The 21,461-nt window shown below is 37.6% G+C and overlaps 5 protein-coding genes across 9 annotated transcripts in view; 2 read left to right on the top strand and 3 right to left on the bottom strand.

The window, feature by feature from the left end:
• Positions 1-21,461, top strand: part of LOC130987821 (uncharacterized) — a 551,243-nt gene that overhangs the window by 355,118 nt on the left and 174,664 nt on the right. The window lies entirely within an intron of this gene.
• LOC130987778 (pentatricopeptide repeat-containing protein At3g06920-like) lies at positions 196-3,753 on the bottom strand. 2 transcript variants are annotated; one of them, XR_009089849.1, is made up of 2 exons: positions 971-3,753; positions 196-734 (listed from the first exon to the last, which is right to left on the bottom strand). XR_009089849.1 is itself a non-coding variant. In XM_057911447.1 (2 exons), the coding sequence occupies exon 1, from the start codon at positions 3,655-3,657 to the stop codon at positions 1,111-1,113; it is 2,547 nt and encodes an 848-aa protein (XP_057767430.1). In that variant the 5' UTR covers positions 3,658-3,753; the 3' UTR covers positions 196-734; positions 1,073-1,110. The 2 variants fall into 2 exon arrangements, 1 of the variants encoding a protein (XP_057767430.1); XM_057911447.1 differs by having other exon boundaries at positions 1,073-3,753.
• On the bottom strand, positions 4,468-8,617 carry LOC130987773 (pentatricopeptide repeat-containing protein At3g06920-like). Of its 3 annotated transcripts, none has more exons than XR_009089848.1 (3): positions 8,319-8,579; positions 5,239-8,083; positions 4,468-5,002 (listed from the first exon to the last, which is right to left on the bottom strand). XR_009089848.1 is itself a non-coding variant. In XM_057911438.1 (3 exons), the coding sequence occupies exons 1-2, from the start codon at positions 8,344-8,346 to the stop codon at positions 5,379-5,381; spliced, it is 2,733 nt and encodes a 910-aa protein (XP_057767421.1). In that variant the 5' UTR covers positions 8,347-8,617; the 3' UTR covers positions 4,468-5,002; positions 5,341-5,378. The 3 variants fall into 3 exon arrangements, 2 of the variants coding, with proteins under 2 accessions (XP_057767421.1, XP_057767422.1); XM_057911438.1 differs by having other exon boundaries at positions 5,341-8,083; positions 8,319-8,617; XM_057911439.1 differs by having other exon boundaries at positions 5,356-8,083.
• On the bottom strand, positions 10,626-16,048 carry LOC130987793 (uncharacterized). 2 transcript variants are annotated; one of them, XM_057911469.1, is made up of 8 exons: positions 15,142-16,048; positions 13,754-13,921; positions 13,556-13,654; positions 13,303-13,404; positions 13,094-13,207; positions 11,825-11,965; positions 11,336-11,680; positions 10,626-10,986 (listed from the first exon to the last, which is right to left on the bottom strand). In XM_057911469.1, exons 1-8 carry the CDS (start codon positions 15,820-15,822, stop codon positions 10,735-10,737), a joined length of 1,902 nt encoding a protein of 633 aa, XP_057767452.1. In that variant the 5' UTR covers positions 15,823-16,048; the 3' UTR covers positions 10,626-10,734. The 2 variants fall into 2 exon arrangements, with proteins under 2 accessions (XP_057767452.1, XP_057767453.1); XM_057911470.1 differs by lacking the exon at positions 13,303-13,404 and having other exon boundaries at positions 15,142-16,046.
• Positions 18,084-19,619, top strand: LOC130987807 (stemmadenine O-acetyltransferase-like). The gene has a single exon (XM_057911490.1). The coding sequence runs from the start codon at positions 18,173-18,175 to the stop codon at positions 19,409-19,411; it is 1,239 nt and encodes a 412-aa protein (XP_057767473.1). The 5' UTR covers positions 18,084-18,172; the 3' UTR covers positions 19,412-19,619.

Below are 21,461 nucleotides of genomic sequence, written 5' to 3'. Positions count from 1 at the left end.
AGAAACTTCACTTTTTGAAAGTTTGTTAACCATATAACTCCTAGGCTACTGATATTTGGACCATAATAAGATTTAAAGATTTACCTCACAGGCACTTCAGAACTTTGAACTTCTGCAGAGCCCAACATTGTGCTCTTGCACTTGTTAGATCCACTACCAGCTGCAGAACCTCCTGTGTTGCCGTCAATTCTATCATCTCTTTTTTTTTTTTTTTTTTTTTTTTCCGGAGAATATCATTTTTATCAACATATGCTCAACTTTTATCTGACTGGTAAGACTGATGATTGAACAAATTTAACTGGTAACAAAATCGGTTAGATTCCCAATAAAATCATGAAAACACTACTTGGAAAGGCTGAAGCAGAATTGCAAGTCAGCATGACTGTAAAACATTTCCTCATTTCTCTCATCACCTATAATCAAAATTTAGTTTACAATGCCCGAGCAAGTTTACAGACGATTCCTCTTACCAGATGAAAAGAGACTTATCAGAAAATGAAAAGAGACTTATCAAGTATAATCAGAAGAAAATTATGTGGTGCATGCACATGTCCACACGTCTATGCAGAAAGGAACAGGTGGTCCTATTGTTTCAAGCATGTATAAGGGAAAATCGGTAGGAAGGACCTGCAGGGAGCTTCTTGTAACAATCAATATAAGCTCCTCCACTTCAAGGGAGTTGATAAAACAGCATGAACAAATGGCATGCACTGCAGCATTCGTCAATGGAATACCTGCAAAACGGACAAAATAGACCATTCAAAATTACCCTAACCTGAAGCAGAACTGAGAAATGGGAATAGAGATTGATCAACAAACAATCAAACAGAAAGATAAGGTCTTGTTGCCATGTTACAGCTCTTCTCTTATATGGCTGAATATTCAAGACACATTTGTAATGCAATCCAAGTTAATTGGCCCATACGCGTTGTGCTCATTACATTTATTTAAAATTGACTCAATTACTTACTCAATATTGACCAACTCATTAAACAAGTGTTGGCCAAAAGTAACATGTGTAAATTTCCTTTCATTCTTTCTACGATCGTAAATAGAAGAGCCAAATACACACCAAAAGATATACAACCTCCGCAACCGGAAAATCCAACATCACAACGATCTAGAAGCATGTTGTGATTTAGCTGTTTCCCTTAATACAGCACCCACTATAGCTGCTTGCTCAAGACATTCGGCTTTATGCAGCGCATCCAAAAGAACCACACAGGTTTTAGTGTGTATTTTACAGCCCTTTAACCTTGTTTCCTCAAATAGTTGATATGCTTCCGTTGCCTTATTCGTTAAGCTCAAGCCTTCTATCATTGTATTATAGCAGGCAGAATCAGGTATACCTCCATTTTCTTTGAATCTCTCATATAGTTTAGTGGCCTCCAATATATTTCCAGCCTTGGAAAGCCCAGATATCATAGTGAGATAGGTGATTGCATTAGGTTTCAACCCTTGTTTCTGCATCTCCTGCCAAAACACAAAGGCTTTGTTGAACTTCCGAACCTTACACAGACCATTTATAAGAATGCTGTACGTTACGATATTAGGTGTGCATTTCAAGTCCTTTATAGAATTCCAGCAGACAAGGGCTTCATCGATCTCTTCTGCCTTAACAAGAGCATCAAGCAAGCAATTCCATGTTTGGATGTTAGGTGTTAAATTATTTTGCATCATTTCCTCTATGATGAGATATGCTTCATCAATTCTCCCCACCTTTCCAAACCCGTCTACAAGACTACTATAGACAACTACATTTAGTTCCACTCCAACTGATTTTGCTTCTTCAAAAAGCATATAAGATTCGTCAAGCCGGTCAATCTTAGCAAGCCCATCAATAACAGAACCATATGTCACCACAGTCGGTTGATGACCTTTTGCCTTCATTTCTTCCAATAGCTGGTAAGCTTTGTTAACTTTACCTGACTTACAGAATCCATCAATAACAGTGTTATAAGCAAGGGTGTCAAGAGCACAACCCTGTTCCTTCATTGCATAGAAGATCTCGTAAGTCTCACGTGCAAAACCAGCCTTTATGAGACCATTTATTAGAATTGAATAGCTTCGTGCATCAGGGGTAAACCGAACTTTGATATCCTCAAACAAGGCTCTGCCCTTTTCTGTTTCACCAGCTTTGAAAACACAATCCATATACGTGTTAAGGAGTGTGAGGTCTGGTGAGGTGCCTTTCCGGACCATTTCCTTGTAAATCTTATGACCATCCTCCTTTCTGCCAGACTTGAAGAAGTTCTTGATTAGGGATGTATATATAATAGCATCTGGTACCTCGTTAGAATCTAGCATCTCCTCATATAATTTGTATGCATCATCTACTCTGCCATGCCTACCCAAGCCATCTATCAGTGAACAAAATGTATATTTGTTCGGGGTACAAACTTTGCGATCCATGCTATGAAAGACAGAACAAGCCGCATCAAGTTTATTAGCCTTGCACAATCTGTCTATCATTATGTTGACGGTCATTATATCAGGAGTCAAGCCAGATGCCTTCATGTCATTTTGTATTGCTAAAGCTGCATCAAGTTTTCCTGCCCTACAAAGCATATCAACGAGAATATTATATGTAGACAGGTTCGGCATAGCATCTGTTCTCATATCACTATAAACCTTTAAGGCCTCATCTACTTTTCCCCGCCTCCCAAGGCATGTAAGAAGACTATTGTATGCAATCACACTTGGAATAGACCCCTTCAGTCTTTGCCTCTCAAGCAAACTATACACTTCATCAAACTTTCCAGCAGAACCGTAGCCCATGATCATGGTGTTATAAGCATATGCACACGGAACAGACCTATTCAGCTCCATCTGCTCGAACAAGTCAACAGCTTCATTCATCCTATTAGCTTTACAAAGAACTCCTATCATGCTGGTAAACGACACATCATCAGGAATGAGACCATGGGCTTTTATCTCATGAAAGAATTTCCAAGCCATATCGACTTTACCAGCCTTACCAAAGCAGTCGATACACACATTATAGAGAACAATGTCTGCTTGAAATGAGTTGCTCTTCATCTCATCTAACAAGGAGAGAGCAGCATCAACCTGGCCATCACGGGCGAATACACGAATTAAAGTGGTAAACAGATGCACACTTACTTCATAGCCTAACTCCTGCATCTGATGAAAGAGGGAAAGCATGAGATTAGGATGCTCAGGCTTATGCACCGCAGCCAGTGCTCCTATAAGAGTTGTGTAAGCTGAAAATGCTGGGCGGAATTTGAAGTTTCTCATTGTTTGAATAAGATCATAAGCCTCCCACAACCTTTGCGCCTTCACACAACTGGAAACTAAATCCATGCTTGTCTCGAAAGAAAGTCCAAATCCAGCAAGACTCATTTCCTCCAAAACATGCCCAATTCTATCAAATTTCCTACACCTTGCCATCAATATCAGAAGCGAGTGGTATGTTTCTGGCAGATTCACTTGGTTTGTTGCCCTCTCCACCCATCTAAAGTAATTAATTGCTAGATTGATATCCTTCAGCCTCCTCAACACTCCAATAACCAGGTCTGCCTCAGGTTTATCATCACACAAAGAGAGAGCTTTCTCCAATGAAGGTCCCCACGGGCCACTTTCCAAAATCTGACACACATTCTCAATCCCTCTCCTCAAAAGTTCGTGTTTCCTCATATGAGCATCTCCCCCATTACTATGAGGAGTTCTCCACTTCCCCTCATTGTTGGCTCCTTCATTAACATCCACACCAAACCTCCCATCATTCAAAGATGATAAAATGAAAGCTCCAGCAAAATAACCAGTTGTACAGTAATGTGTAGACATTGAACTTCGATGGTTCCAGTTGTTTTCTTAGTCATCAAAAGGCACCTGCTCAGCAGCTTTTCCTGTGATTGACCAACACTTTTCTCAACCTGCAAATTGAAACAAGGAAGATTTAAAGATGATGGTGATGAGATGAACACTTGGTGATGACAGGTGAATGCAACCAAGATACCCTTTCGAAACCTACCATACATAAATTTAACAATGAAGTATGGAGAAAGTGTTCTGTGGAGTAGTACAACAGAGAATGCCACAATAATACGCGAGAGATGACAGGTAGCTGGTTATATTATGCACCCATTAGCAATGCACATTAATCTTCCGAATAGGGAGTGAACTCATAGCTGGACGCATGCATCATACGATAAAACAGTATTTCCAGTTTGCCTAGGCCACTGGGATTAGCATACATACTAGCAAGAATACCACACATGAAAAGGGTGAGAAGGCACTGCTGTTTCTGAGAAACTTCACTTTTTGAAAGTTTGTTAACCATATAACTCCTAGGCTACTGATATTTGGACCATAATAAGATTTAAAGATTTACCTCACAGGCACTTCAGAACTTTGAACTTCTGCAGAGCCCAACATTGTGCTCTTGCACTTGTTAGATCCACTACCAGCTGCAGAACCTCCTGTGTTGCCGTCAATTCTATCATCTCTTTTTTTTTTTTTTTTTTTTTTCCGGAGAATATCATTTTTATCAACATATGCTCAACTTTTATCTGACTGGTAAGACTGATGATTGAACAAATTTAACTGGTAACAAAATCGGTTAGATTCCCAATAAAATCATGAAAACACTACTTGGAAAGGCTGAAGCAGAATTGCAAGTCAGCATGACTGTAAAACATTTCCTCATTTCTCTCATCACCTATAATCAAAATTTAGTTTACAATGCCCGAGCAAGTTTACAGACGATTCCTCTTACCAGATGAAAAGAGACTTATCAGAAAATGAAAAGAGACTTATCAAGTATAATCAGAAGAAAATTATGTGGTGCATGCACATGTCCACACGTCTATGCAGAAAGGAACAGGTGGTCCTATTGTTTCAAGCATGTATAAGGGAAAATCGGTAGGAAGGACCTGCAGGGAGCTTCTTGTAACAATCAATATAAGCTCCTCCACTTCAAGGGAGTTGATAAAACAGCATGAACAAATGGCATGCACTGCAGCATTCGTCAATGGAATACCTGCAAAACGGACAAAATAGACCATTCAAAATTACCCTAACCTGAAGCAGAACTGAGAAATGGGAATAGAGATTGATCAACAAACAATCAAACAGAAAGATAAGGTCTTGTTGCCATGTTACAGCTCTTCTCTTATATGGCTGAATATTCAAGACACATTTGTAATGCAATCCAAGTTAATTGGCCCATACGCGTTGTGCTCATTACATTTATTTAAAATTGACTCAATTACTTACTCAATATTGACCAACTCATTAAACAAGTGTTGGCCAAAAGTAACATGTGTAAATTTCCTTTCATTCTTTCTACGATCGTAAATAGAAGAGCCAAATACACACCAAAAGATATACAACCTCCGCAACCGGAAAATCCAACATCACAACGATCTAGAAGCATGTTGTGATTTAGCTGTTTCCCTTAATACAGCACCCACTATAGCTGCTTGCTCAAGACATTCGGCTTTATGCAGCGCATCCAAAAGAACCACACAGGTTTTAGTGTGTATTTTACAGCCCTTTAACCTTGTTTCCTCAAATAGTTGATATGCTTCCGTTGCCTTATTCGTTAAGCTCAAGCCTTCTATCATTGTATTATAGCAGGCAGAATCAGGTATACCTCCATTTTCTTTGAATCTCTCATATAGTTTAGTGGCCTCCAATATATTTCCAGCCTTGGAAAGCCCAGATATCATAGTGAGATAGGTGATTGCATTAGGTTTCAACCCTTGTTTCTGCATCTCCTGCCAAAACACAAAGGCTTTGTTGAACTTCCGAACCTTACACAGACCATTTATAAGAATGCTGTACGTTACGATATTAGGTGTGCATTTCAAGTCCTTTATAGAATTCCAGCAGACAAGGGCTTCATCGATCTCTTCTGCCTTAACAAGAGCATCAAGCAAGCAATTCCATGTTTGGATGTTAGGTGTTAAATTATTTTGCATCATTTCCTCTATGATGAGATATGCTTCATCAATTCTCCCCACCTTTCCAAACCCGTCTACAAGACTACTATAGACAACTACATTTAGTTCCACTCCAACTGATTTTGCTTCTTCAAAAAGCATATAAGATTCGTCAAGCCGGTCAATCTTAGCAAGCCCATCAATAACAGAACCATATGTCACCACAGTCGGTTGATGACCTTTTGCCTTCATTTCTTCCAATAGCTGGTAAGCTTTGTTAACTTTACCTGACTTACAGAATCCATCAATAACAGTGTTATAAGCAAGGGTGTCAAGAGCACAACCCTGTTCCTTCATTGCATAGAAGATCTCGTAAGTCTCACGTGCAAAACCAGCCTTTATGAGACCATTTATTAGAATTGAATAGCTTCGTGCATCAGGGGTAAACCGAACTTTGATATCCTCAAACAAGGCTCTGCCCTTTTCTGTTTCACCAGCTTTGAAAACACAATCCATATACGTGTTAAGGAGTGTGAGGTCTGGTGAGGTGCCTTTCCGGACCATTTCCTTGTAAATCTTATGACCATCCTCCTTTCTGCCAGACTTGAAGAAGTTCTTGATTAGGGATGTATATATAATAGCATCTGGTACCTCGTTAGAATCTAGCATCTCCTCATATAATTTGTATGCATCATCTACTCTGCCATGCCTACCCAAGCCATCTATCAGTGAACAAAATGTATATTTGTTCGGGGTACAAACTTTGCGATCCATGCTATGAAAGACAGAACAAGCCGCATCAAGTTTATTAGCCTTGCACAATCTGTCTATCATTATGTTGACGGTCATTATATCAGGAGTCAAGCCAGATGCCTTCATGTCATTTTGTATTGCTAAAGCTGCATCAAGTTTTCCTGCCCTACAAAGCATATCAACGAGAATATTATATGTAGACAGGTTCGGCATAGCATCTGTTCTCATATCACTATAAACCTTTAAGGCCTCATCTACTTTTCCCCGCCTCCCAAGGCATGTAAGAAGACTATTGTATGCAATCACACTTGGAATAGACCCCTTCAGTCTTTGCCTCTCAAGCAAACTATACACTTCATCAAACTTTCCAGCAGAACCGTAGCCCATGATCATGGTGTTATAAGCATATGCACACGGAACAGACCTATTCAGCTCCATCTGCTCGAACAAGTCAACAGCTTCATTCATCCTATTAGCTTTACAAAGAACTCCTATCATGCTGGTAAACGACACATCATCAGGAATGAGACCATGGGCTTTTATCTCATGAAAGAATTTCCAAGCCATATCGACTTTACCAGCCTTACCAAAGCAGTCGATACACACATTATAGAGAACAATGTCTGCTTGAAATGAGTTGCTCTTCATCTCATCTAACAAAGAGAGAGCAGCATCAACCTGGCCATCACGGGCGAATACACGAATTAAAGTGGTAAACAGATGCACACTTACTTCATAGCCTAACTCCTGCATCTGATGAAAGAGGGAAAGCATGAGATTAGGATGCTCAGGCTTATGCACCGCAGCCAGTGCTCCTATAAGAGTTGTGTAAGCTGAAAATGCAGGGCGGAATTTGAAGTTTCTCATTGTTTGAATAAGATCATACGCCTCCCACAACCTTTGCGCCTTCACACAACTGGAAACTAACTCCATGCTTGTCTCGAAAGAAAGTCCAAATCCAGCAAGACTCATTTCCTCCAAAACATGCCCAATTCTATCAAATTTCCTACACCTTGCCATCAATATCAGAAGCGAATGGTATGTTTCTGGCAGATTCACTTGGTTTGTTGCCCTCTCCACCCATCTAAAGTAATTAATTGCTAGATTGATATCCTTCAGCCTCCTCAACACTCCAATAACCAGGTCTGCCTCAGGTTTATCATCACACAAAGAGAGAGCTTTCTCCAATGAAGGTCCCCACGGGCCACTTTCCAAAATCTGACACACATTCTCAATCCCTCTCCTCAAAAGTTCGTGTTTCCTCATATGAGCATCTCCCCCATTACCATGAGGAGTTCTCCACTTCCCCTCATTGTTGGCTCCTTCATTAACATCCACACCAAACCTCCCATCATTCAAAGATGATAATCTTTTAGAAGTGTTACACAAGTAGAAGGGTTTCTGCTCAAGCTGCAGTTTCAGCACTGCAGCAACAGAAGGAAGCCGAAACATTAATGAACATAAACATGAAAATAAAAAATTTGCTGATACTGAACAAGCACGAAAGGGAAAAATTAAAAATAAATGATTTTAACAACTCGATTAACGCCAAGCCCTAAAAAAAATCGAACTTCAGGGCAAGCTCACAATCCCATAAAAATTGGTACTTCATATATAATTAACGGAGAAAGGAATTACAAAATATCGATGGCAACTTACCTCGATTAATGATGAAGATTGCCCTCATTCTTGAATGCTTGACATCAGCAAATGGAAGAAAAGAGTTAGAAGAATCCTTGAGAGATGTTTTCAAAAATTAGATATTCCCAGAATCCCATCCTTTTTCATTATGCAAAGAAATTTTAGCAGTCTGTGAACAAAGCTTTAGGTTAAAAGACAGTAAAAACTTTCGAAATTGGCTTTCATATGCCAAAAAATATGAATTTTTATTCTGTCAAAACTTTCGAAATTGGCTTTCATGCTCCACAAAGTATAAATTTTTATACTGTCAAAACAAAAATTACACGATGGATAAATCGATGACAGACGACAATGTAGTTTTAGATTAAATATATTTTTATAATTTTTTAATATGTATATTGTATGTTTTATTTAAAATATATTGGAAAAGAAAGAGTAAAAGTAAAAGGTTAAAAAAATTGTTGTTTTCAAAACATTTCAAATTTAGAGTTAAGAGGTTTTGAAGAAGTGAACACATAATTAATTTATACATATCATGATTGGATTGGATTTTAGAGATTTATTTTTTAATTTGATATTGAAAGTTACTTTATCTTACAAAGTTTTATGAGATTTTTGCAAATAAAATCACAAACTATTTCAAATTTGTAATTTTAACATGACTTTTGACTGTGGCGAATTAAATCACTTTTTTTTCAATTTTTTCAATTACGTCCCCTATTTTTTTTAGATCGTCAGAGTGTTGAATTGCAACTTACTTGGATTAGTAAAGACGACGTCGTTTTTGTGAGGCCTAAACGACGTCGTTTCGTACAATTTCAATTAATTTTTTTTCCAAATTAGAAAGAGACTGTATCTTGTATTTGCACCATAATTTTCAATATATAGAAATTTTATTGAAAAATACATCGTAACATGAATATTACATGGAGAAATAATTCACACAAACTTTAAGTTAACAATTCGACAATCGAAAAAATTGGGGAATGAAATTGCAAAAATTATAAAAGATGAGTGATTTACTTTCCCATACTTTCAAAGTTACGTTAAAAAAAATTTGGACCCCCCTGAATCAAAAGTCTGGCTCCGCCCCTGTCTATTAGCATGAGAAATTATGAAATTATAGTAACTTTTTTTCATTTTAACGGTTGTGTAGGTTAGTTGATTGAATTTTGATTTTTTATTATTTAGAATTATATTTATAAATGATGATTTTAATTTTTTATTAAATTTATTGCACGAAAGGCTATTCTAATTTATTTGAATTCGAACTTTCTCTTAATGGTGCAAAGTCGACATTGCCTCGTTTGAGTAGTTTCCAAAAACTAGAGTTGCGAATGGAGCGTTTTACAAATTAAATTTTAAATACAAAATAGCTTATAAATTGTGTTATGTAAGAGCATTCACATTCGTTGAGTTGGTTGGGCTGGAGGCTCATCCACGGATGAATCGATTATGAGTCAATGCAGAGCATTGAGGAGGCTCATCCAACTTACTCATATCGATTAAGTTATTTTTTTTTAAGTGGCGCGTGCATTGCACGCGCGTGCACAAAATAACGAATGAGTCCGGCTCATCCATATGAGTTGAGCTCAAATCGCCCCCACCCTGCATTGGTCGACTCATCCGTCAAATCGACCCGAGTCGAGCAGGCGAATGGATCGACCAATGTGGGTGCCCAGCTACCCTAATATCAAATCCCAAATCGCATTATATTTTGGACGGAATATTCATTCTTCTTATTACCAAATACAATAAGTTGCGAAACCTAGATTACTATTGTATTAGAAACTGGTACTCCCTCCGTCCCAGCTGAAATGTCCTGTTTTTTTTTTTTGGTTGTCCTACTTGAAATGTCCTGTTTCTTTTTTTGGCAATACACTCTCTCTCTATACTTAATATTTAAATAATTTTCACCAACCCACTTTATCTACTTTATACACATTTCTTAATCTCCGTGCCGAAAAAAAACAAGACATTTCAGCTGGGACGGAGGGAGTACTTTATTGGATTAATTGCAAGTCAATTTTTAATCCTTTTATTTTTTTCAAATAAAATCCAACTTTTAAAATATTGCAATAATATCTCAATATTTCGATTTGTAATAAATTAGAATTGATTGAGGGCTTTTTGAAGTTCATTGTCTATGTTGTCCTTTTATATTGTTAATTTTGCCGTTGAACACCCAATAGTAATTGAGTCGAGGCAGATTAGAGCCAAATGAAAATGAAAAAATAAATCAATCTTGATGGTTATATAGGATTGGAATTCATCTCTGCAGCATATTTCAAAGCCAATTTGACTTTCCAAATGAGGGAGCAAAACTTATCAACTTCAAAGTTTATTTTCACATCTGAAAAAAGCATCACCTCTACATATAAATCATATCACAACTATTTGAATTTTGAGGATGAATCCTACATCACATGGGAAATCAATGAAGAGCCCCAATACACAGCAATAAACCACCCAAACCAATTCTGTTCCTTTCTCTATACATTTCAAACAATATTTCCTCATTATTGTGAAGATTAAGGTACTCATCCATGTCAAATTTGGACACACCAGTTTTTGTTGGACATACCTCTTCTCTTTTATCCATTGGAGAACTATGGAAAAGGCCTGGGCTCCAACTTCCATGACTGCTCATGGAATAGCTACTTGCATCGTTCAATTGACTCGAGTCCTGAATCAAACACCGACTTTTCATCAGAATCTACTATAGTTTCCAGAAATGTTAACGTGGAAGATACCACCATATATAGGGAAGAGATACTCTTCAAATCAATCAGAGTTTGGACATGTCCATTATAATTGGTAACAAGATAGACAAACGTAAAATGCAGATATCTGAGAGCATTGTAGTGACAAATTTAACATACAGTTGCTGTAAATGAGTTGGCTAATGGGGCAGAGGTTTATAATCTTATGTGAACTGAAGTTTAAATGTTAGATGAAAACGGGTTCAAACGTTCTTAGGAAACAAGATGCAGAGTATTGGTCAAATATATTGGATGTGAGACTTAGAAGCTAACCTTTTCGGAGTTCCTGTGTAGAGCTTGCGGTGTTGTAGGAGTTTGTAATATGGTCTTCCCACATGGCGAACCATCATGGCTAGTCTCCCACTTCAACCAGGGCAATATGACACCATCCATTTCAGCAGGGCGAGAAGCAGATCCTGCTGGTGTCCTACAGGTTTCGGCCTCTCCTATTGTAAAGTCTCTTCCCTTCACCATACCTCCTAAAGTTGAGCTTTCGTCGCTTCTTTCCCCATCAAAGGAAGATAAATCGGTATCTTCAATATTGGAGATGAAGTCCTCAAAGTACCTTTCTGCATCCTCAATCAGTCTTTCTGACATTCTACTTCTATCACTGCTTCTCTGAAGAACACCAAAAACATTTAAAAAAAAATGTGTCAGTAATATGAGATTATACTGTATTAAATTACTTTTAATTGACACCAAAACTTTTGTTAAAACTAACAGTTAAACAAAAACAATTTAGTAACCATGTTCAAGAAACACCTTTCTTGTTTGTGGCGGCTTCTCTGTCACAGCTGAAGCTCTTGAATTAGGAAGTTCTTCATAAGTTTCAGCAGAGACCTCTCGACCACATTGCTCCTCGAGCAACATTTCAGTAAGAAGATTCTTTTTCCGCTTTTCCAACTACAATGTACAAAAGAAGATTCCATATCACAAGACCGACAGAAAATATCCAAGGGGTCTCATACTGTATTAAAAAGTACATACTGCTCTAATTTAATACTTCTTCAATACATGTCATTGGCCCATTGAAACATTATATGCTCATTAAATACGGTTAAATTAGGAAACTGCTCATTATATAGTTTGTTTTCTTATGATATTCCTAATCATGGCAAACAATTATTTTGCCTATATAATTGGGAAATAAGGAGTAAATAGAAACAAATTTCACCTACGTAATGTACAGCTGAACTCGCTTTAAAAGGGAAGTTCAACTATTTGAAAATTACTTTACAATTTGTCTTCTGGCTTAACATTGTAAAGCAATATGGTATTTGTATTATTGTTCTGTCATTTATCCCATCAGACAATCCAAATGTCTGTGCTGCAATGAGTCAAAGCTGATATTATACCATGATGGACTAAGAGTTATGTGGTATGCTAAAGAAGTGAATCAAAGTACATTGACTATGTTATCTTATGAAACTACATGTCATATCTCATTAATATACTAATATACCAACCAGACTAAAAATAATGGTGTTCACATTCAACTGCACTAAAGGAAACAGAATAACTTGTGCCTTGTAGGCAGAGCTGGTAATTCATGAAATCATGTAGTGTTTCGTGTTGGATATGAAACAATGATAAGAATAATTAAGGGTTAAACTTTTACTACTACTAATAATAATATATAATGTTTTTATATATATTATCATGTCATTATCAGGATATTATGAGTTAAAGGTCATTATGTAACCTATTAATCTTTTTCTGGTTTAACTGGTTGACACAACTATGACAAGAAATGAAATTTTTCGTGTTCTTATTGTGTCGAAATAAACATGATAAGTCTAACTAATAATTGTTATTTTTGTGTCAGGTCAACAATCCCAGCTCTACTTGCGGGGCGTGCTACAACAAGCAAGTATAATCAACTATCAGATTGATCTTATAAAACTACATATGGAAAAATATATTACTAATGCACTGAATCAATGCACTAGATTAAGATTGATGGAAACCAGAGACAGCTTATGCCTAGAAAACCAGTTATCTAACAAAGATAAGACTAGAGCAGAAGAGAACCTGCTCCAATTTTTGTGCATATTTCTCTCTGATTCTGAACGGATCCTGAAGAGTCTTGGAATTTTCTGATAGCGAGCAGTCATTAGCTAAAGCTGTCTGATTTCGTCCCATCGCCTGTGCAGAGAACAAATAGTTCAATGGATAAAACAACATTGACCATTAAAACTAGAAAGAATAAAGTTTGAGAAAACTAATTTGTTTCAATCAACTTGATTTAGTTCAGTTCGGATTTCTTCAACAGCATGTCTTAGTTCTTTTCGCATTGCGTCATAAAATCCACTGTTTGCAACTTCGGCAGAGGGATGGTCAGCCTTTGCACAGAATGACAGAAGTGAATAAACGGATAAGGACTTTCAACAGACTGACTTCTCAGTAACAAAAATACATAATATATCAACAAAAGAGCAGGGATTAGAGAGAGAGAGAGAGAGTGACAAGAATAAAAGAAAAGTGTAAATTAACCTTCTTCTGAGCATGAACTGCTCGGATTATCTTCTCAAATCCATTTTTCCCAAAATGAGTATCCTTTGATTCATCATCAGTTAAGGCAGAAGACTGGCTCTGAGAAATCCACATGTAAATCATCATAAAGTATAGGTGAATTTATTATATCGAAGCCCAATGTTTTTCATAGTCCGCATATATAAACACAGATCTTACAGAGTAACCGTCATGTATCAGGGAGAGGTCTATCTGGCTTCTAGATCTTCCTAGCCGGCGGTAGCTTGAAGCTGTGGCTTTTGATGCCAGCGGTAAATGAGCATTCCCACCAGTAGGAGCTATCATAGTAGCACGATTGCTTGAATTCTGAGAACGATCTATGTCACTCTGTAAATTAAATGTATGCGGCAGTTAACTTTGCCTTTGGGAATAAATAATCACACAAGTCGCTCATACTCCATTCGATCCTATACAATCTATTACAAGAATAGAAAATCTTGATTCTACATTATTAGGTGCATCTACCCTTGTACAAGCTCCCACATCCACATAAGAATTGCCAATAGGGCTATAACAGCCCACTATCAATCACTTACAGCCAGAACAACTGATAAGCCAACTTGGCCTTAGATACTTTAGGCCTGAAACCAGCTAATTTAGAATCATAAGGAACACATACACAGAAACAAATGAACATAGACACTGATACAATAAATAGTTCAGCATCAGTGTTAATGAACTCATTACATAGTCATCATAAGGTTTGTAACATTGAGCTAAAATCTTTAGCTTTTATCATAGTGAAGGAATATATAACACTCAACTACTTATTAATAACTTCGCTCAGTATGGCAGTTCAACAATGTTATGAAGCCATGATAAAATTGGTGATGGAGATAATCATGTCTCTTTATAGTCAAGTCAAGATCTAGATTTTTTATGAACGCGTAAATTCTTGATCCATAGTGTACTGCAAAGTTTTAAAAAAATAACTTTGTACAACCAAAGAAGGGAGAACAAGAGAAGCAATGCACTGAAAAACTGAAACTTGCTTCAATGCTCATGAATTTACAGATAGTGGAACCATCTCAAGTGAACTAAGCAACCTAAACTAAAGCTGGCTTATCATACTTATACTATGAACAATGCTGGACAACCCTTAGATTGTTAGTTCTACAAATGAAAACTTATATCCATGTCAACACAATAGGCTTTCTTTGACTCAAGGAATAGACTACAATCTTGAATTATTAGACGACCCTCCAACACAAAGACACAAGGCGAGTGAAAGTATGATTTACCATATGCATAAACATCTACAAAATAAAGCAGCCTTTTTGCCACTATATGCCTAAAATCTCAAAAGAACTAGATATTAACCAACAAGCCGTTAGATATATGAATAGCCCTACATGCAAATAATCCATTCACTTTTCCCTCTCGTCAAATTTATCATTAAAGATGTAATATTATACAAGATCAGAAATATTCAATGACCTTACGCATATCCCATATATTTATGTGGAAAGACAACATTTTTAACTTTCACATACCAAAAAGTATCTAATTGCATAAAAACGTAGTATTAAAGAAGAAAGCAGCCGCACCTCGGAGTCGCTAATCTGATACCTCGCCACTGACAACGACCTCCGCCGCGTCCCCGCATCAGCCGCGACGGCATCCTTTCCCCCACTAGGAACAGCATTCCCACTAGTCCTCGCCACCGATAACGACCTCCGCCGCCGCGTCCCCGCATCAGCCGCGACGGCGTCCTTATCCGTAGCAGGAGCAGCATCCCCGCGACTCCTCGCCACAGATATAGACCTCCTCCGCCGCGAACTCGCGTCAGACGAGACAGCGTTTTTCGGCCCCCCCGACGCGGCGGAACCACTCGAAACAGCTTCACCTCGGCCCCTCGACACAGAGCGCCCCCTTCTCCTGGACGACGCCGTATCGCTCGCCCACCGCCCAATCTCCCCGCGGCGCGAGGCCGAGCGCCCCTCCCGCTCCACCGCTGCCCCGTCGCTCTCGTTCTTCGACGAGGAAGAGAAGAACTCGAGCGCCAGATCGTCCAAGCTGATCTCCGGGAACGGCGCCGTCGAGCCCCTCGTGGTGTTGACGAATTTCCCCCTGGGCACGTTTTTGATGTAGTCCATCTCGGCCTCCGGCTCCGGCGCAATGGGGCGGGAGAAGCGGCTGAGGCTGCGGGAGCGGCGGAGAGAGCGGTGCGGGGTGGAGCCGCCGATTGAAGCTCTCTCGGTCGTTGATTTGAAAGCCGACGTCGCCATGTTTGTCAGGTATCTCTGTAGCTTTGAATTAGCGTGAACAATCACGAGAAATTGAAATTTTGAATTAGGTGTGGAGTAGAGTTGAACATTGCTACATAGCTCAGAAGACTCCGCGAAATTGGTTTTATGATGAGAGAGAAAGAAGGGAGAGAGAGAGAGAGTAAATGGGAGGAGGAAGGAAGGATTGGCGGACAGATCGAAAAATGAGGAAATATTTGAAATTGAAATTCCAGTAACAGTAGCCTGTCAGTAGTCTTTTTAGATGTCAGATAATTAATAAAATACTTGTAAATAAATTTCATAAAATTTTGACTGTGATTTGAATTTGATTTTCTAATAAATTTGACATGTATAATTGATCGATGGAAGTACAATTTGAGCTAAAACTATATTTAAAATGGTCCAAAATTTTCTTTTAAGGAAAAAAAGTGGTTGAACTGATTAAGTTACTCATTAATATTTTATTACACTCTAGCTCCTCATTTTCGCATCTGTGTAGTATTATAGATCAAGCAAGCCTCGATTTTGAGTTGTATTTTTCATTTTATTTGGGTATATAATTTAGTTAATAGTACTAGATTGGTAATTGGTTGTATATGATTTAATTTGTATTAACTTGGTTATTTCTTACTTTCGTGATGTAAATATATATTTAGTTTCTGAAAAAAATAGCCAAGAGGATATTAAGAAGCTATTAAAGACCTATTAATTGGCCAGATCGAATGATAAAATTAGATGAAGAAGAGGGTGTTTGGTTGAGCTTGTGCTTATATCTTTAAAATAATTATATGAGTATTTTCTCTCTTAAGGTCTGTTAGTTCAAGTTCCACCGACAGCGTATGAATTGTATTTTATTTGAATATTAGGTTATACATGATTTATTTGAATATTTGATTTAATTTGTAATAGCATGATTGTTATTTGATTAATTCAAGTGTAATATACACATATATCTTGCATATCTAATATCTCAAAAAAAACAGAAGAGGAGTATTTTGATTCCTCATTTTCATCATTTAAATTGGACTTATCTGAGTTTTGTATCAATATAAACAATAACTATTTGAGCTCTATTGTTTCCTCTCAATCTCACGACGAGAATAATTCACCGTATTGGGCCTTTGAGCCCATTATATTGAGCCTTTCTTTGAGCCCAATCTTATAAAAATCCAAGGCTCATATCCATGTGTTTTGGGTCATTGGGTGTTACAAAGATTGCAAATTGACAATATTGCCCTTTAGTATTTTTATATCCAAAGTAGAATGTTGTCTACATTGAAATGTGCCTGTTCCCAAGATATCCAGAGTAGAGGGTGGTTGCCGAGCCGATTTTTTTTTTTTTTTAGTATTTTTTTTAAATAAATGAAATAAAATAAAATGTGTAATTATGTATAAGTATATACTTGGTGGGGTAGTACCAACTCCACCCAGGTCTTGTTAGACGGTGGAAATATCTTTCAGGCGTTGTTGTTATGAATTATTAGAAAAAAATCAATTAGATGGCAAAATTAGATAGTTTTGAAACTATAGTGTGAAAGCAATAGCATTGACGGAGATACTTCTCCGTGATGCGTGCGATTGTTTCAATCAATTTTTTTTATTTTTTTTTTGGAATCAATAAATTAAGCAAAAAGAGAAGAAGAAGAAGAAGTTGTATTCATAATATTATGTCCGGTATGTATCTAATCAATTTTGGAGGCAATAATTGGTAGTGGAGCAATATTAGCATTCCTTTTGGTGTGTGTCAAAATACATCATCTTCATATATTTATGTGTATATGTGGCATCATATTCATTCTTCATTTCTATTTATCTTAAATTTTCGTTATATATATTCGTCATTCATATATATTAATTTTTATCTATATTAAATTTAATCATTCAAAGTACCATATTAATTAATCATGTGCTGTTATGGGGACGGAGGAAGTATTTTAAAAAACAAAGTTTTAAAGAAATATTCTCAACTTTCTTCATCAATAGTAATTTAATTTCAGCATTATCCATTGCAAGTTGATTGGAATGTTAGCTCACAGCGAACACGTACAACATTATTTACTTAATTGTATTATTGTACACGATATTTTCAAAAAAATGATCACCTCATTTTCTTTTCCGTAATCATTATAGATGCGATCAATACAGCCTAATTAAATAGTTAGGAAAAGATCCAAATTTATAAAAGTCCATTTGAAATCATAACTAAACAGGATCATAACAAGAATATCACCCACAACTTTTACCTATAAATACCTATAGATTTTTTGTGAATTTGTCTAAGCTGCCCATCATACCAAAATATCAATCATAGATTATTCTGCCAAAAAAAAGAAGAGGAATATATATATATATGGCTATAAAGGTGGAGATAATCTCACATGAGATGATTAAGCCTTCATCTCCAACTCCAACCCATCTCAGAAACCTCAAACTCTCCTTCTTAGACCAAATCGCACCTCCCATTTATGTTCCCCTCATTTTCTTCTACAACCATCATCAACTAACTCTCCAAAACCTCACCCACCACCAAATCTCTCAGCTGCTCAAACAATCTCTATCCAAAACCCTAACTGTATTCTACCCCTTAGCAGGGAGGATTCACGAAAACTCATCGATCGACTGCAACGATTCGGGCGCTGAGTTCATCGAAGCTCGTGTTCACACTCGAGCACTCTCAGAAATCCTACAAGAACCAAGCATGGAAGAGCTCAAGAAACTCCAGCCAGTCGAGATATTAGGGCAAGATGAGAAGGTGGTGTTGAAAGTGAAGATCTGTTTCTTCGACTGCGGAGGGATTTCCGTCGCTATATGCCTGTCGCATAAAATCGCCGACGGAACGTCCCTCGTGGCGTTCGTCAATGCATGGGCCGCTTCATCCCGCGGCGAACCTCAAAATTTCCGACCCTCATTCGATTTCGCTTCTGTTTTCCCACCTAGAGACCTCTCGGGGTTGGATTTCACCCAGAGAATCGGCATGACAGAGGAGAGAATCGCGACGAAGAGATTGGTTTTCGACAAGGAAGAGCTGGCGAAGCTCAGGAATAGTGAATCATCGCAGGTGAAGAATCCCACTAGAGTCGAAGCCGTCTCTTCCTACATCTGGCGGCGCTTCATGGACGCGGCGAAAGACAGAGGCGGCGGCACCGAGACGGCGTCGTTTGCTGCTGTCCATGCAGTGAATCTGAGGCCGAGGAAGAGCCCTCCGTTTCCACAGCACATGTTCGGAAACTGCTGGAGACCTGCGATCGCAGTGATGTCCGGAGCGGAGGGGAGCGATGAGGGCGAGCTGGTGGGTAAGTTGAGGGCTGCGATAACGAGAATCGACGGCGATTTTATCAGGCAGGTGGAGAATGGAGAGTATCTGAATGTTTTGAGTAGATCGGTGGATCTGTTCATGAAGGGTGGGGTGGAGTTCTGCAACTTCAGCAGCTGGTGTAGGTTTCCGGTGTACGAGGTGGATTTCGGGTGGGGGAAGCCGGTTTGGGTTTGCACGACGGCGCTGCCGTTCAAGAATCTAGTGATTTTGATGAGCACACCATGTGGGGAAGGAATTGAAGCATGGGTTAACGTTGTGGAGGAAGATGGTTGAGCATTTGATGTGTTTAATTATTTATAAATAATTAAGATGTTATTGCTTGTATGTATGTCTTGAATAACGTTTGGCTATATCATAGCTAAAAAGATTAATGTGTATTGTGTGTAGCTAACAGTATGAAGCAATAAGTATAGTACTGTATTGAGATTGTTTATTATATGCATGGTATATATATATATGAATGGTACGTGTTTCTATTTTACATTGGAATCGTTAGATTGACCAGCTGATTTTTTTTTGTTTTTTTTTTTTAGAGTAAAAAGTAGCTTATATTAATTAAGACAAATTGGAAAGAGCAATATCCAAGAGTCTAAGTAGAAAAACTCGACTTTCAGATCATTATATTCGAGCTAGCTCTCTACTGGCCTCGCGCCCAACATGAAAAAACTCAAGACCACAAACCAAGGAGTCGCCTAATTCTCATTATAGCCAATTGAGATTGTATTTTGTGAATCGACTAGCAATTGCAAGCCAGCTCGATTCTCGTTATAGATTCCATGTCTTATTTTCTGATTTCCATTTCTTTCATTTTATTTTTCATTTTAATTTTTTTGTAGTATTTTTTTCTTTATTTATTAAATAACGCACATGCATGTACTTTTATTAGAAAAAGGGACTGTCTATCTCTTGCCAAAATCTGACTGTATAAGTTGCTGCATTTACACCGTCGCTGTTTCGCTTGGATAATTAGTTTTGTACGTACGGAGATAATGACGAATTTAAGGCAAATTAATTAATTGGGTTGACATTTAGCCAAAGGCTGTTTTTAAAATTTTTTGGGATTAATGGTTAATATGTAATTTCTAATTAGATAGAAGGGTTAATTGCATGATAATACACGAACTATAGTCATTTTTTCATTCTGTACACCGACTTTGAAACTTACATTTTTAATCATGAACTTTGCATTTGTTCCAATTTTTCCATAAAATTAATTTACCCCCAATTTGATAATGATGTGGCGAGGGGTGGAGGCGAGGCGCTGCGGCATGGCTGCCGATGGCGGCCCTCGCCGGAGATGGAGACGGCAAAGCAAGGAGCGACAAACCAGTATTAAAACGATATTGTTTTCGTGCCACGTCATTTTTAATTAATGATGTGTTACATACGCGTGTCATGTTTAAAGACACGTCAACTTTTATGGAAAAATTGGAACAAATGCAAAGTTCATCACTACTACAAAAACAAGCATACATGACATTGCATACATGACGTTGTTTATATATGAGTCATCACTATATTTTATTTTAATCAGGGAAGATTTTCAGAATCCAATCCAGCTACTATAGTGTTGTTGTTTAAGTAATTCTATTGAAGCCCATCCAGTCCTCATTGTTGGTGGTGATCATTGAAATTTAATTTGGAACTTGTAACTCTGTAGGAGGTATTTTCAACTGTTCCAAAGCTAACTAGAGATTCATTTGGACATCATAGTGATTTTAGTATTCTCTCTTCACTAAATTCCGAGGCAAGTTCCCTAATTTATCTACTTTTCTCATGTAGTTTCTAGATACATTATACTAATCATGCACATATTTGGCTTAACATAGCTTTTTGAGAGCTCAACGCTGATGCACATATCGGCTGTTCAATTTATGCTCTCCGATAGTTGTCATGTCAATGTATGGATGCAACTTTGAGTAGCAATGGGCAGCCATCGAATTAAAAAACTAGAAGCCTCAATTTTTGCGTGGACAAGAGTACTATCTGTTATTGATCGTATGTATAGATGTGATGTGGTTTTCCTGTTATTGATCGTATCACTACTACAAAAGTTTACATACATAACAGTGCATAGATAACGGTTTTTTTCAAAAACCGTTATGTATGAGTGCACTTTTAGGAATAGATAACGGTTTTGAAAAAATCCGTTATCTATGTATTGTTGTCTATATGCATAGATAACGGTTTTTCAAAAACCGTTATGTTTTTTCGTTATCTATTAGTTGCATACATAACGGTATTAAAAAACCGTTAAGCCACCGTTATCTATGACCATCTTTTATAACGATTATTCATAACGTTAAAGAACCGTTATGTATAA

The sequence above is a fragment of the Salvia miltiorrhiza genome, chromosome 6 (genome assembly GCF_028751815.1).
Source record: "Salvia miltiorrhiza cultivar Shanhuang (shh) chromosome 6, IMPLAD_Smil_shh, whole genome shotgun sequence".
NCBI classification, from domain to species: Eukaryota; Viridiplantae; Streptophyta; class Magnoliopsida; order Lamiales; family Lamiaceae; genus Salvia; species Salvia miltiorrhiza.
This window is presented reverse-complemented; position numbering and strand designations above follow the sequence as displayed.